The sequence below is a fragment of the Macaca fascicularis genome, chromosome 11 (assembly GCF_037993035.2).
Source record: "Macaca fascicularis isolate 582-1 chromosome 11, T2T-MFA8v1.1".
NCBI lineage: Eukaryota > Metazoa > Chordata > Mammalia > Primates > Cercopithecidae > Macaca > Macaca fascicularis.
The window spans coordinates 58,161,833-58,177,261 of NC_088385.1; the positions used below are offsets into that span (position 1 = coordinate 58,161,833).

General features: G+C 44.4%; 1 protein-coding gene across 3 annotated transcripts in view; it reads right to left on the reverse strand.

Annotated features, from left to right (window-relative positions):
* The window catches only part of BIN2 (bridging integrator 2), a 40,251-nt gene that overhangs the window by 21,025 nt on the left and 3,797 nt on the right, over window positions 1-15,429 (reverse strand). For all 3 annotated transcript variants that reach the window (XM_005570886.4, XM_005570885.4, XM_074006913.1), the window contains exons 2-5: window positions 9,284-9,364; window positions 1,190-1,244; window positions 788-882; window positions 129-224 (exon numbers count right to left, since the gene is read on the reverse strand). In XM_005570886.4, the coding sequence (XP_005570943.3) occupies window positions 129-224; window positions 788-882; window positions 1,190-1,244; window positions 9,284-9,364 (327 nt within the window). The remainder of the gene's footprint in view (window positions 1-128; window positions 225-787; window positions 883-1,189; window positions 1,245-9,283; window positions 9,365-15,429) is intronic.

Sequence of the window (15,429 nt, forward strand, 5' to 3'; positions counted from 1 at the left end):
CTTTCTCCTAACTTACCCAAACTTCATTCTTAATTGAGCTCTAATTCTACTTATAATGCTTAACCCAATATGTTCTCTAACCAGGATGGATCATCCACAAGCTAACCTTGATTCTGTACATCGAGTACCTTAATTTCGCTGAACTGGGCAACGTAGTTTTCCATGGTCCTCACAGCCTGGTCAGCCAGTTTCTCCTCATAGTCTTCCCAAAGGAGATCATTATTCTGTGGGATAGAGGCAGAGGCTGGTAAAGGCTCCACTTCCCAACAACAACTGCCTACCAGGGAAATACCCAAATTCTCCCTGCAAAAACCTTCTTTTTTGTAGCACTGTATTTAGAATACCACGTTGGATTCCGGAGAATACAGAGGAAGAAAAGAAACAGCCCCTACCCCAAGGAACTGCGCTATGGGAGTCTGAACATACATTCAGAGATTACGAACAGGGCACAAGGTTAAAGCCTTGGACTCCAGAGTTTATATGGGAAAGTTTAAGAGTGTATGAACTTTGTTTTAAAAAACAACCCATCTTTATGAGGTAAAACTTCCCATAATGTTTTAAAGAGGGGAAGAGAGTCAAAATTAGAGGAATCCACAGATTAGGGAAAACTTGTTTTTACCTTAACAGTTGTAGCTTCTTCCTACCACCCAGTGACTGAGGCTATACAAATGCACAGTGTGAACTGGCTCCTTTGTTTTCCTATTTTCTTGGATAGAGAAGCTAAGCTGAGGTTGAGATGCAAACAGGAATAAGTGCCAACAAGTCGTAAAACCCAAGCCACTCTTACCCCTACAATGGTCTTCAGCTCCTCATGACCGTCCCACTCGCTGTTGTAGATCTCCTGCAGGGTTTCTGACACTCTTTTTGAACTTTCATGCATCACTGAAAGGAGAGAATTCAGTCCCACCATCATGTTTCCCCAACAGTATTTGTTGTAATCACATGGGTGACAAATCAGTGGTTCCAATTCAGAAGGACAAACTCAGAAGGTTTAGGTTATATAAGTGAGGAAAGCTGGATGGGGCTGAAAGGAAAAGTCACTCTTCCTCAGCCCACAAAGTTCCAGGAGTCAAGAGTAGACAAATGATAAAATGACAAAAACCTGGGGGTATGGCTGATGTTTTCCACCCCCAAACCTCTTAGTAGCTGTATAAATGCCCTCTGGATTCTCCCATGCTGCAATGCCCACCTTTGACTGCACTAAGGAAGTTCTTCAGGTCCTTGTACAGCTTGTAGCCTTCTGCCTGAAAGAGAAAAGTACATTTGGTGACTAAAGAGATTCATATTTCAAAAGATGCTCCAGAGGTCAAAGTCGAAAAGTAGGTTAAAAGCAGAAATCACACCTGGAATTTCTTCAAATATTCACAATTGTTATAAGTTAGCCTTTACTTTCTTTACCAACATGTTGTAGGTGGTCTCTTTTGTGTTAGTTAAGATAGGGGCTTGCTAAAGCTCCCATTACACTGGCGTCTTCCTTCCAGTGAACAAGAGCCTATACCCAAGTTCCTCTTTTGAAATGTAAGTGTTCTCCATGTGACACTGCGATTCTCTGGCTTGCACCCTCCCCTCTGGGTAAAGTGCTACCATTTTCTGCAGACACCAGGCCTTCTTCTTTCTCTGAACCCCCACACAGACACTCCTCTCCCCCCGATATCCTTCTCTGCCTTGCCTCACTTTACCCTTCCCTTCCATCAGTCACCTGCTTTATGCTACTCCAAGTAGCCTCATCATTGCTTCTCCTGTTCCACCCCGAATGTCTTCATCTATAGCTCTGTCTATCCCTGCTACCATCTTTGCTCCTGTGTCTGAAATCTCATTTTTTAGCCTAGGAATCCCAAGTTCAGACAAGGGCTCCTCCTCCCTCTAAAAAAGGAAAAGAAGGTATCTTTTAGACTTGGAAGTTTAAATCTCAATCTGATAGATGAACTGCTTTTGTTATTACTCTGACAAATGTTCATTTAGCCTCTGCTTCTCAAATACTTCCAGGAACTGGAAACTAACATCTTGCCTGAGACAGTATCACTTGATTTTAAACGAGTTCTGTTAAAACTTTTTCTGGCTGGGCGTAGTAGTTCACCCTTATAATCCCAGCACTTTGGGAGGCCAAGGCTGGTGGATTACTTTAGGTCAGGAGTTCCAGACCAACCTGGTCAAAATGGTGAAACCCTGTCTTTAGTAAAAATACAAAATATTAGCCGGGCGTGATGGCGCACACCTGTAGTCCCAGCTACGCGGGAGGCTGAGGTAGGAGGATCGCTTGAACCTGGGAGGCGAAGATTGCAGTGAGCTGAGATCAGATCGCGTCACTGTACTCCAGCCTGGGTGACAAAGCAAGACTCCGTCTCAAAACAAACAAACCAACTTTTTCCTATGAATCTTGGGTTGGCCTTCTGTACCCATAGAGTAGATCTAATTTCTCTTCCACACATGCTTGAAGACAACTTGCATGTGCCCTTGACCAAGTCTTTCTCATAGATTTCCTCAGTTGTTCCTTATGGTGTTTAAACCCTCTTCCCATTTTGGTCTCCTTCCTATGTGTAAACTCATTTTGAAGAGTTGGTTGGGAATTTAAGGCCAGACATCTGACATTCTGGAAACTGACTTCAGGACTGTGGACTGTAGGGATGGACTGAGAGGTGCAGCCCACTTTAAGGGTACTCTATGGAGCCAGCCTACAGATCAGAGCAGACCAGTTCAGGGGATGTTGTACTTGAAAGCCAAGTTGCATTATTCAGTACACCATAAAATACTTGTGAATTTTTTCATTTGTTATTTGCTGTATTAATTACTTGATAGGCTATTGATGATACCAAAAGTATAAAAAATTATGGGGCCGGGCACAGTGGCTCACGCCTGTAATCCCAGCACTTTGGGAGGCCAAGGCAGGTGGATCACCTGAGGTCAGGAGTTTGAGACCAGCCTGACCAACATGGTGAAACCCCATCTCTACTAAATACAAAAAATTAGCAGGGTGTGGTGGCAGGCACCTGTAATCCCAGCTGCTTGGCAGGTTTAGGCAGAAGAATCACTTGAACCCGGGAGGCGGAGGTGGCAGTGAGCCAAGATTGTGCCATTGCCCTCCACTCTGGGCAACAAGAACAAAACTCCATCTCAAAAATAAATAAATAAAAAATTATGGGAGAGGCCAGGTGTGGTGCCTCACACTTGTAATCCCAGCACTTTGGGATGCCAAGGCAGGCGGATCACAAGGTCAGGAGTTCAAGACCAGCCTGACCAACATGGTGAAACCCTGTTTCTACTAAAAACACAAAAATTAGCCAGGCACGGTGGCAATCACCTGTAATCCCAGCTACTTAGGAGGCTGAGGCAGGGGAATCACTTGAACCCAGGAGGCAGAGGTTGCAGTGAGCCGAGATTGCACCACTGCACTCCAGCCTGGGCAACAGAGCAAGACTCCACTTTAAAAAAAAAAATTATGAGAAAAAAATGAAAATTCAGAAAATTCTATCTAGTGACAAAATTTTTCCTGTGGAAATCTTTGGGGAAAGGTCACTATTTACTTAATTTTAGCAGCAGAAAATTTAGGTCTACTTGGTCAAATCAAAGAAAACTGGACTAGTTATTTCATCAATTTTCTCACCTCCAGAGCTCACTGTTCTTTTTTTATTTTTTATTTTTTTGAGACGGAGTCTTGTTCTGTCGCCCACGCTGGAGTGCAGTGGCGCAATCTTGGCTCACTGCAACTTCTGCTTCCTGGGTTCAAGCGACAATTCTCCTGCCTCAGGCTCCCGAGTAGCTGGGACTATAGGTGTGTGCTACCACACACGGCTAATTTTTTGTATTTTTAGTAGAGACAGGGTTTCACTGTGTTAGCCAGATGGTCTCGATCTCCTGACGATGTGATCCGCCCACCTCGGCCTCCCAAGGTGCTGGAATTACAGGTGTGAGCCACTGTGCCGGGCCTCAGAGCTCACTTCTAAGCTAGTCCAAACTTTTGACCAAACATCAGATCAAAAGTCCCTCTCAAGGGGCTGAATGTCAGTTTGAAGAGACATGAGGACACAGTCCTAAAGGAGTGAAAGGCACTGTCAGAGAAGTACAGAACTGTGATTTGTGCTGTGTTAGAGCAAATAAGGATTAAGAGAACATCATATAAACAATCAAGGAAGTAGGCCAGATGAGGTGGCTCCAATCTGTAATCCTAGCATTTTGGGAGGCCGAGGCGGGCGGATCACTTGAGGTCAGGAGTTCGAGACCAATCTGGCCAACACGGTGAAAGTCCATCTCTACTAAAGATACAAAAATTAGCCAGGTGTGGTGGCAGGCGCCTGTAATCTCAGCTACTCGGGAGGCTTAGGCAGCAGAATTGTTTGAACCATGAAGGTGGAGGCTTGCAGTGAGCTGCAGTTGCGCCACTGCACTCCAGCCTGGGCAACAAAGCACACTCTGTCTAAAAAACAAAACCAATCAAGGAAGTGTCAGATGCTACAGAGATGTTAGAATGCAGGAAGAATTGGTAAAATTAACTGGATTTGGTAATGGGTCACTGGTGACCTTGAGAAAGCACTTTCAATAGCATAATGGAGACAGATTCAGTCAGTTAACAAAATTCAGAAACACTCAGCATCTACCAGAAAGGATATATCTCACTTCCTCCTTGCTTTCTCATGTACAGAAAAAAGCTTAGATAGCCTAACATGTTAAATGTACACAACATCGTTTAAACTTGAATAAGGGAGGAGGTAGAAGTTTGAGAATTTTGAAAAGGTGATAAGATTTTAAAGAGCCTTGAAAAAGTTTTGGGGATTATAAAAATGAACAAGGCTTGGCTAGGTGCAGTGGTGCAAGCCTGTAATCCTAGCACTTTGGGAGGCCGAGATGGGCAGATCACGAGGTCAAGAGATTGAGAACATCCTGGCCAACATGGTGAAATCCTGTCTCTACTAAAAATACAAAAATTAGCTGGGCGTGGTGGCACATGCCTGTAATCCCAGCTACTTGGGAGGTTGAGGCAGGAGAACTGCTTGAACCCGGGAGGTGGAAGTTACAGTGAGCCGAGATCGCGCCACTGCGCTCCAGCCTTGGCGACAGAGTGAGACTCCGTCTCAAAAAAAAAAAAAAAATTAAAACTTTTAAATTCTTTCCTGAAGGATAAAAAAAGACTCAATTTTTTACTTCACCATGAAAATTTTATTTCAAAAATAAATATAATAAAGTAATAAAAACCGGCAAATTACCTTGCACAGGCCAGGCGCTGTGGCTCACACCTATAATCCCACCACTTTGGGAGGCCGGGGCGGGTGGATCACCTGAGGTTAGGAGTTCAAGACCAGCCTGGCCAACATGGTGAAACCCTATCTATACTAAAAATACAAAAATTATCTGGATATGGTAGCATACGCCTGTAATCCCAGCTGCTTGGGAGGCTGAGGCAGGAGAATCGCTTGAACCTGGGGGCACAGAGGTTACAGCGAGCTGGGATTACACCACTGCACTCCAGCCTGGAATATAAAAGCAAAACTCTGTCTCAAAAAAAAAAAAAATTACCTTGCACAATTTCTACAAATAAAATTCCTAATGTTTTCCCATTAGTTATCATATGACCTGAAAAATCAGATCAGTAATCAAGGTTACCGTGCATAAATGCAGTGTTCAAAACTAGGGGGTACTCTATCACAGCCCAGAAAATGAATGCCTTCTGCTTTCCACTGCAGCTCACAAAAGCCCAGTTCCATTTCTGTGTTTTAGGATCAAGCCTTTTAGTTACAAAGTTCTCCTTTATGCTCTTGCTCTTTCTTTTGAGAAGATGAAGTATGAATGTGAGAGTGTGTGTGTGGTAGTGGTGTGCAGTGGGGGAAGAGGGAGAATACAGGTCAGCAACAGGTATCATTTTCTTTCTCTGACCTATCTGTCCTCCCCTGGAATATCTCCAGGCTGAATAATCCCAACATCTTTCTCCTTTCCTGACAGACGTGACTCTCATAGTCTTGGGTTCTCGCTTGTCTGGGAGTCAAGAAACTTGGCTCTACCACCAACTAGCAAGTTACTCCACTTCTCTGCCTTCCATTTCTTCAACTATAAATGCAGGGTAAGGCCAGTTCTAGCTCTAAATCTTATGATTTTATCACTTCTGCTCTCTGAATCCTTGCCAAATTCTTGGCATTGCCATAAAGAGTCTGAGTCAGTCCTTCCCACCCATTATACAAACAGGCCCAACCCTCAGTTAATGAACCACTCACACCAGAAGCTTGTCCTGAGCAGTCAGGTGGACAGAGCTAGGTCTTAAGAGACTGGAGTACTGAGGATGGAGAAGGTTCTTGTCCTGGGGTTCCCTACTTTCTGGAGAAAAACGGACTCAGACACTCAGCAAAACAAGTGTAAATAGCATGCCCAAGTGCTGAAGTGATCAAGTATTGAAAGTGCTTGATTTAATGTAGATCCAGGAGGAAAAGATGAAGCTAGATTATTAGATTTGATTTTAAAGGTAATGAATTGGAAACAGCTGTCACTACCAGAAATAACAGGTTAAAGTGTTGCTTGAGGAAAATAATCTTTCCTATGTAATACACTCTGAAGAGAAGGACAAGGGGGAAGCAAGTAGAGCCTCAAATAAAAATTACCTATGGCAGAAATGTGATCAGAGCTGGGTGCAGTGGCTCACACCTGTAATCCCAGCACTTTGGGAGGCTGAGGCGGGTGGATCACTTGAGGTCAGGAGTTTGAGACCAGCCTGGCCAATGTGGTGAAACCCCATCTCTACTAAAAATACAAAAATTAGCCAGGCATGGTGGTGCACACCTGTAATCCCAGCTACTCAGGAAGCTGAGGCAGGACAATCGCTTGAACCCGGGAGGCAGGGGTTGCAGTGAGCTGAGATCATGCCACTGCACTCCAGCCTGGGCGACACAGCAAGATGCCATCTCAAAAACAAAACAAACAAACAGAAACAAAACAAAACAAAAAAGAAATGTGATCAGGAATGTGGGCAAGTGGCAAGACTTTGAAATTAGGCTAGGAAGTTTGGTATTGATAGGCTAAGCTATTAATAAAAAGTTTACCTGCAAGCTAACTGTGGGTGAGGGATAGGGCACATGACCAACCGGTTCAACTTCTGGAACACTCCACTCACACCTGTAATCCCAGCACTCAAGGAGTCAGAGGCAGGAGGATTGCTTGAGCCTAGGAGTTTGAAACCAGCCTGGGCAACATAGTGAGATCTCGTCTTCACAAAAAGAAAAAAAAAATCCTTGACCTTGTCCTTTTTCCTCCCGTGTGTCTTTGCCACCCCAGGTCCTCAGGTCAGACATGACTGTATTGTCACTGTCTTCCTTCTTAAACTAAGAGCCTTGAGGGCAGGCAGGTTGTCTCATTCATGTTGAAGTCCCAGCACCAAACACAGTTCCTGGCACTCAGCAGGTGGTCATAAAATATTTGTTAAATGAATTTACCAAAAAGAGAATTTCAAAAGCATATTCAATCAGCACTTCTTATAGGTGTATCATTCTCTCAATCAAGAAGTTTTTCCTTATTTATTTTTTTTATAGAGACAAGGTCTCACTATGTTGCCAAGGCTGGTCTTGAACCCCTAGCCCTTCCGCCTCAGCCTCCCAAAATGTTGGAATGACAGGCATGAGCCACTGCACCCAGCTAGAAGCTTTTCCTTATTCCCAACCTAACTCCATTTCATTTCTTATTTTCCCCCTTAAGTGATGTTTAAATGGTGGGCTTCCACAGGGAATTCTGAGGGGACTGTCCCATCGGATCTTGTTCTTCCTGATGGTCCTGCTTCATCTCTTACCTTTTCTACCTACACATCTGCTCTTAGAGAGAGGACAGAGGGACAGAATGGACCAAGAATCAGAAACCTTCCACAGTGGGTGTCAACTTACTGATTTTTCTTCTATTCATCCTGGAGTTGGAAATAGAACAGTAAGAAGAGTTGAGAAGAGGCCCAGGGAGGCCTCCTAGTGAGGCATAGTGAAAAAAGCTGCGTTTATGTCTAAATCCTAGCCCTGCAACTTATATGCTGTTACTCTACTATTAACATCACACAAAAAAGGAGACAATCAGACTTTATGTGCCTCCTGATGGAAGAATACAATAACACCTATTAAGTATTCTTGCCATCAAAACAAAAACCTGAATCTCATCAAGCCTCTAAGTCTATAAGCCATTTATAAAAAATATAGAAGACATAGGAACATATTAGACAGTATCATGGGAATTCAATCAGCAAAATATAGACTGTAGGAAACTGCAGGACAAACAACCTAGTATCATTAACAAATAAGCTACAAGAAGGGAGGGATTAGAATATAGATTAAGAGATATAACCTTAAATCTAAGAAACTTAAAACATGTCAGTGAGTTGCTGATTTAAACAAACCATAACAAAGTGAGACAGGGTCTCACTTTGTCACCCAGGCTGGAGTGCAGTGGCGCAAACAAAGCTCACTGTAGCGTCGACCTCTGAGACTCAGGCAATCCTCTTGCCTCAGCCTCCCAAGTAGCTGAGAATACAGGAGCACACCACCATGCCCGGCTAATTTTTGTATTTTTGTATTTTTTGTAGAGATGGGGTTTTGTCATGTTGTTGTCTAGGCTGGTCACAAACTTCTGAGCTCAGCACTTTGGCCTCCCAAAGTGCTGGGATTATAGGTGTGAGCCACCATGTTCAGCCTATTAATTTTTAAATTCATTTTTTTCTTTTTTCTTGATGTGGGAGCTGCTTTTTTTTTTTTTTTTTTTTGAGACAGGGTCTTGCTCTATTGCTTAGGCTGGGGTGCAGTAGCACAATCACAGCTCACTGCAAGAAAAAAGATAAATTCCTTTATTTTTAACTCTACTTTTTTTTTTTTTTTGAGATGGAGTTTCACTCTTGTCACCCAGGCTGGAGTGCAATGGCAAGATCTCTGTTCACTGCAACCTCTGCCTCCCGGGTTCAAGTGATTCTTCTGCCTCGGCCTGCCGAGTAGCTGGGATTACAGGTGCACACCACCATGCCCAGCTAATTTTTTGTATTTTTAGTAAAGGCAGGGTTTCACCATGTTGGTCAGGCTAGTCTCAAACTCCTGACCTCAGGTGATCCACCCACCTCGCCCTCCCAAAGTGTTGGGATTATAGGGGTGAGCCACTGTGCCCGGCCGGTAAATTCCTTTAGTTCACCGAGGAAGGATAAGCAGCAGATCACCCTGTAGCCCTTAACCCTAAGGGGAGAGTGGCTTGGTGGGGATGTTTGCCAGTTTGTAGAACTTATTGTTCTTCTGCCACTCAGCCCTCTCCTTTCTTCTTCCAAGCTTCCCTCCCCTGCCCTCCAGATTACCTGTTGTTGGTAGAAGTTGTTAGCGCTTTGTTCAAATCGTTCATCTTTGGTTTCTACAGCTTTCCCCAATTTCTGCAGCACCTAGGGATATAAGTCAGAAAGGCCCATAAGGTTATGGTCAAGTCTCTCTTACCTGTTGGCCTCATATGACCCTGGCTTCAGTCAAGAATCTCACAACTGAAGGGCTGTGTTTGTTTGTTTATTTATTTACTTATGAGACGGAGTCTCACTCTGTTGCCCAAGCTGGAGTGCAGTGGCATGATCTCAGCTCACTGCAACCTCTGCCTCCCGGGTTCAAGCAATTCTCCTGCCTCAGCCTCCCGAGTAGCTGGGATTACAGGTGTGTACCACCACGCCCAGCTAATTTTTGTATTTTTAGTAGAGATGGGGTTTCACCATGTTGGCCAGGCTGGTCTCCAACTCCTGACCACAAATGATCCACCCGCCTTGGCCTCCCAAAGTGCTGGGATTACAGGCATGAGCCACTGCGCCTGGCCTTGAAGGGCTGTACTCTTACTGGACCAACAGAATTAGGAATGTAACAAACTGCTGAAAAAACAATCCTGTTTTGTTATTCTTTTCAAATTAGGGGTAGCTCTAGGGGGTACACAGTAGTGAGCTAGAGGATATATATTAATATAAAGCTCAGAAAAAATAAGGTATATGTGGCCGGGTGTAGTGGCTCACACCTATAATCCCAGCACTTCGGGAGGCCAAGGCAGGTGGATCATCTTAAGTTGGGAATTGGAGGCCAGCCTGACCAACATGGATAAACCCCGTCTCTACTAAAAATACAAAATTAGCTGGGCATGGTGGTGCATGCCTGTAATCCCAGCTACTTGGGAGGCTGAGGCAGGAGAATCGCTTGAACCTGGGAGGTGGAGGTTGCAGTGAGGCAAGATTGCGCCATTGTACTCCAGCCTGGACAACAAGAGCAAAACTCTGTCTCAAAAAAAAAAAAAAAAAAGAGAGAAAGAAAGAAATAAGGTATATCTTTCTGAATGTCACTGTTATTATTATTATTATTTTATTTGAGACAGGGTCTTGCTCTGTTGCCCTGGCTGTAGTACAGCAATGCAATCACAACTTACTACACCCTCAACCTCTCTGGGCTCAAGCAATCCTCCCACCTTGGCCTCCCCAGTAGCTGGGATCACATGCTCACACCACCATACCTTGCTAATTTTTAAAATTTTTCTGTAGAGACAGGGTCTCACTATGTTGCTCGGGCTGGCTGAACTCCTAGGCTCAAGTGATCCTGCTGCCTCAGCCTCCCAGCATGCTGCAATTATAGGCATGAGCCACCAGGCTGGCTGGCATTGTTATTAATATTTAAAGTGGGTTTTTTAGAAGGAAGGAGGAGAGCATTATATTAAAACAAGTATTGATGAGAAAAATGTAAAATGTGCATGGCTTTTAAGTAAAATGTTAGCTTTGAAGACATTTTTTACTTGAGAGACTGTTTTCAACTATAGCCATAGGTTCCTCTAGATAGATGAGGTTAGAGAGGTTAGGCAGGGACACTTCTCTCAAGGGGGCTTCTGTGGAAAACTTTGAGAGGCCCCGATATAATGCATTTGGAAACTCAGCTACACCTGAATGCTGTCCATGTATATCGCCTCTCAACTAGAAAACCTGAGAGCTAAACCATCATACTGATGTCAGTGCGAATGCAAAAGACATGTGGATGAATAAGACCCAGTCTCTATTCTAATAGGACACTCACTTATAAACAGGCAGTTACATGTAGTAAGAAAGCCCTGACTCTTCTGCCTATAACCCCCATCTTGGAAGGAGATACCATCATCCTGCCAAGCCCAAGAATCTCAAGAGTTGCCTTCAACTACTTTTTCATCCTTTTCATTGAATCCCTCGCCATGTCCATCTCTAGAAACCATCCTATTCCCCTGGTCTCACTGCCACAGCCTTAGTCTAGGCCCTCACCATTTATTACCTGGCCTGCTGCAATAGGTCTACCACACTGCTGCTCCTTAAAATCTTCTAATGGTTCCCCATTCATTTGTTCAACAAATTTTTATTAAATGCCCAATATGGGCTGGGCATGGTGGCTCACGTGCCCAGCCTTGGGAGGCCAAGGCAGGTGGATCACTTGAGGTCAGGAATTCGAGACCAACCTGGCTAACAGCGTAACACCTTGTCTCTACTAAAAATACAAAACAAACAAACAAACAAACAAAAATTAGCTGGGAGTGGTGGCAGACACATGCAATTCCAGCTACTCGGGAGGTTGGGGCAGGAGAATCACTTGAGCCTAGGAGGCGGAGGTTGCAGTGAGCCAAGATTGTGCCACTGCATTCCAGCCTGGGTGACAGAGGGAAACTGTCTCAAAAAAAAAGAAAAAAAAAAACAAGTCCAATATGTATCTTGAAGTAATAGTTCAATTCTAGCATGCACGCAGGTCCCAAGGATCGGACCCTGCATTAAGTCTCACCTCTCACACTCCTCCTTTCTGCAGGTCTCCTTCCCTAACACTTTTTTAGTTTCCTGAATACTGTTGCTTGTCATAGATGCTGGTCCCTCTTTCTAGAATGCCTTTCCCCACCTTGTCTGCCATGCAAGTATCTTACAAAACCCAGTTCGTACTCCGTATCTTTTGTGATACTTAACCACATCCACTTCATCCCATTGATCGATTATTTACTCCCTCTCAATTACTTGCAACTTCTGTATCTTGTATACAGTTCAATTATTGTTTTATTACTATTATTATTACTATTATTTTGAGACAGAGTTTCACTCTTGTTGCCCAGGCTGGAGTGCAATGGCACGATCTTGGCTCATCACAACCTCTGCCCCCTAGCTTCAAGCAATTCTTCTGCCTTAGCCTCCCGAGTAACTGGGATTACAGGCACGCACCACCATGCCTGGCTAATTTTGTATTTTTAGTACAGATAGGGTTTCTCCATGTTGGTCAGACTGGTCTCAAACTCCCGACCTCAGGTGATCCGCCTCCTTGGCCTCCCAAAGTGCTGGTATCACAGGTGTGAGCCACCCTGCCCAGCCTGTTTTATTATTTCTATTTGTTTATTCTCCTAAACTATAGGCTCCTTAGGTTTAGGTATTTGCTTTGCTCATTTAGATTTCTCAGTATCCAGGAATCAGATATGTGATAATTGTAACAGGAAGGAGAGTAAGACTGATATGGGACGGGATGAATGAGTGGAGCCTTGGAGTAGGATTTTGCTAGATTGAAATAGAGTATAGGGGCTGGGCGCAGCTGCTCACACCTGTAATTCCAATACTTTGGGATGCCAAGGCGGGTGGATCACCTGAGGTCAGGAGTTTGAGACCAGCCTGACCAATATGGTGAAACCCCATCTATACTAAATACAAAAAAGATTAGCTGGGCATGGTGGCGCATGCCTGCAATCCCAGCTACTTGGGAGGCTGAAGGCAGGAGAATTGGTTAAACCTGGGAAGCAGAGGTTGCAGTGAGCCGAGATTGCGCCATTGCACTCTAGCCTGGGCAACAGAGTGAAACTCTGTCTTAAAAATAAAATAAAATAAAATAGGCCGGGCGCGGTGGCTCAAGCCTGTAATCCCAGCACTTTGGGAGGCCGAGACGGGCGGATCACAAGGTCAGGAGATCGAGACCATCCTGGCTAACACGGCGAAACCCCATCTCTACTAAAAACACAAAAAATTAGCTGGGCGAGGTGGCGGCGCCTGTGGTCCCAGCTACTCAGGAGGCTGAGGCAGGAGAATGGCGGGAACCCGGGAGGCGGAGCTTGCAGTGAGCTGAGATCTGGCCACTGCACTCCAGCCTGGGCGACAGAGCGAGACTCCGTCTCAAAAAAAAAAAATAAATAAATAAATAAATAAATAAAATAAAATAAAATAAAATAAAAAGAAATAGAGTATAAAGGGTGGGAGTAGAAAGAGGATTCCAGTTAGAGACAACAGCATCAGCAAAATCATAGGAGCACACAGCTTCACGAGCTGGTTCAGCATGGCTGTTATGGGGAGTGGTGGGGAATGAAGCTAGAAAGGGAGACAGGAGTTTCATTATGAAGGGCTTTGAATGTCACGGAAGACTGCCCAGATCTGGGGAGTGTGGCACGTTCTGTGGAGAGACTCTGATTCATATCTCCACTCCTTTTTTTTTTTTTTTGAGACAAGTCTTGCTCTGTCACCCAGCCTGGAGTGCAGTGATGCCATCTCAGCTCACTGCAACCTCTGCCTCACCGGTTCAAGCGATTCTCCTGCCTCAGCCTCCCAAGTAGCTGGGATTACAGGCGTCCACCACCACGCCTGGCGAATTTTTGTATTTTTAGTAGAGACGGGGTTTCGCCACGTTGGCCAGGCTGGTCTTGAATTCCTAACCTCAGGTGATCTGCACATCTCAGCCTCCCAAAGTGCTGGAATTACAAGCGTGAGCCGTCGGCCTGCCAGTATCTCCATTCTTAATCTAGGGGGTGTGTCTCATTCCTGGAGCTCTTGCTGTAGTGGATAAGATCAAGCACTCTGGAGTTAGACAGATATGGGCTCCTATCTTGGCCTTTCTACTTACTGACTGTAAGTCTTCAGGTAAGTCATTAAACCTTTTGAGCCTCAGTTTACAGAACTCCCTTTCCCCATTAGATAATATTTATCTCCTGGAGTTGTTAGGAAGATTAAATATTTTGCATGTAAATTGCCTTCTCAGAGCTGCCCTACAAAGAGCACTCAAGAGGTACTCACTGTCATTCTGTTTAGTTTTGCTCCCTTGCCTGTAAATGCTTGTATTTTTGGTTTGGCCATATCTGTTTGGTTTGGCCATATCTGTTTGTGTCTGTCTCTAACTGCACCTCACTTGCCACCCAGCCCTGGATGTGCAGAGTCTGCCATCCTCCCTGGCTCCACCCTTCCCCGCTAACAACACTGTCCTCTACCAGAAAGTTGCAAAACCACCTTGTTTAGTGGTAAGTGCAGCTCTTAACTTCCTTTCTGCTACCCCTCCCTTCCTTTGCCCCTAATTTAGTTCTTCTTAGGTAGAGAGGATAGAAAAAACAGAAAAGAGAAAACTCAGTCTAGAGTCAGTGTAGGAGATGACTGGGGCAGACCAATCTCCCCAGTCCCCAAAAGGCTCAAGGCCAAAAGACTTGGAGGGTGTGGGGTCAGGGGTGGAGGGTACTGAGAGAAACTTCCTCACCTTCAAACTCTGAAAGTGAAAAGGTGTTACCACCCTGAAACATACCCCCGTGCTCTGGGGCCAAAGTAATTTGTTGCCATAAGCAACAGGTACATGTTAGGGCACTTACACTATGTCATGGGTGTTCTTCCCAACGAAAGACCTTGAGGGAACAGGGTGTACAGATGCTAAACAGATGTTTGTTGAAACAATGAATAAATTCTACTTTTGGATCACTTCCTAATGAAAACCCATATAATGCTAATCCCTAAAATCCTGCTTTGAGAATTCTGTCCCAATTTACCTGGCCTGGCAGCTAAATTAGAGTATAGATATTTAAGGAGAAAGAGCAAGAGCAAGGCAAGAAAGTAAATGTGGCAAAATGTTAACACTTGGTGAATCTGCATGAAAAATATTCCAATGTTCATTGATTATTTATAACTTTTCTGTAGATCAGGGTTGGGGTGGAAATAGAGCTTTAAAAAAAATTACTACATATATCTTTGGTGGCTACAGTTCCTTACCATTGCCTCTCCGATAATCATTTATTATATTTTAGTTAATTCCCTTGATTGGGGTAATTTGCATAGGGCCTGGATATTTGATATTATAAAATTTTACTAATATTTTCTCTTAGGTGCAGTAATTTTTTGTGGTTATGTAGGAAATTTTCTTTCTTTTTTTCTTTTTCTTTCTTTTCTTTCTCTCTCTCTCTTTCTTTCGAGACAGAGTCTAGCTCTATCACCCAGGCTGGAGTGCAGTGGCACAATCTCAGCTTACTACAACCTTCACCTCCCAGGTTCAAGCGATTCTCCTGCCTCAGCCTCCAAGCAGCCAGGACCACACGCATGCGCCACCGCACTCAAGCTAATTTTTGTATTTTTTGGTAGAGATGGGATTGCGCCACATTGGCCAGGCTGGTCTCGAACTCCTGACCTCAGGTGATCTACCCACTTCAGCCTCACAAAAGTGCTGGGATTACAGGCATGAGCCATGACGCCTGGTCGGAAATCTT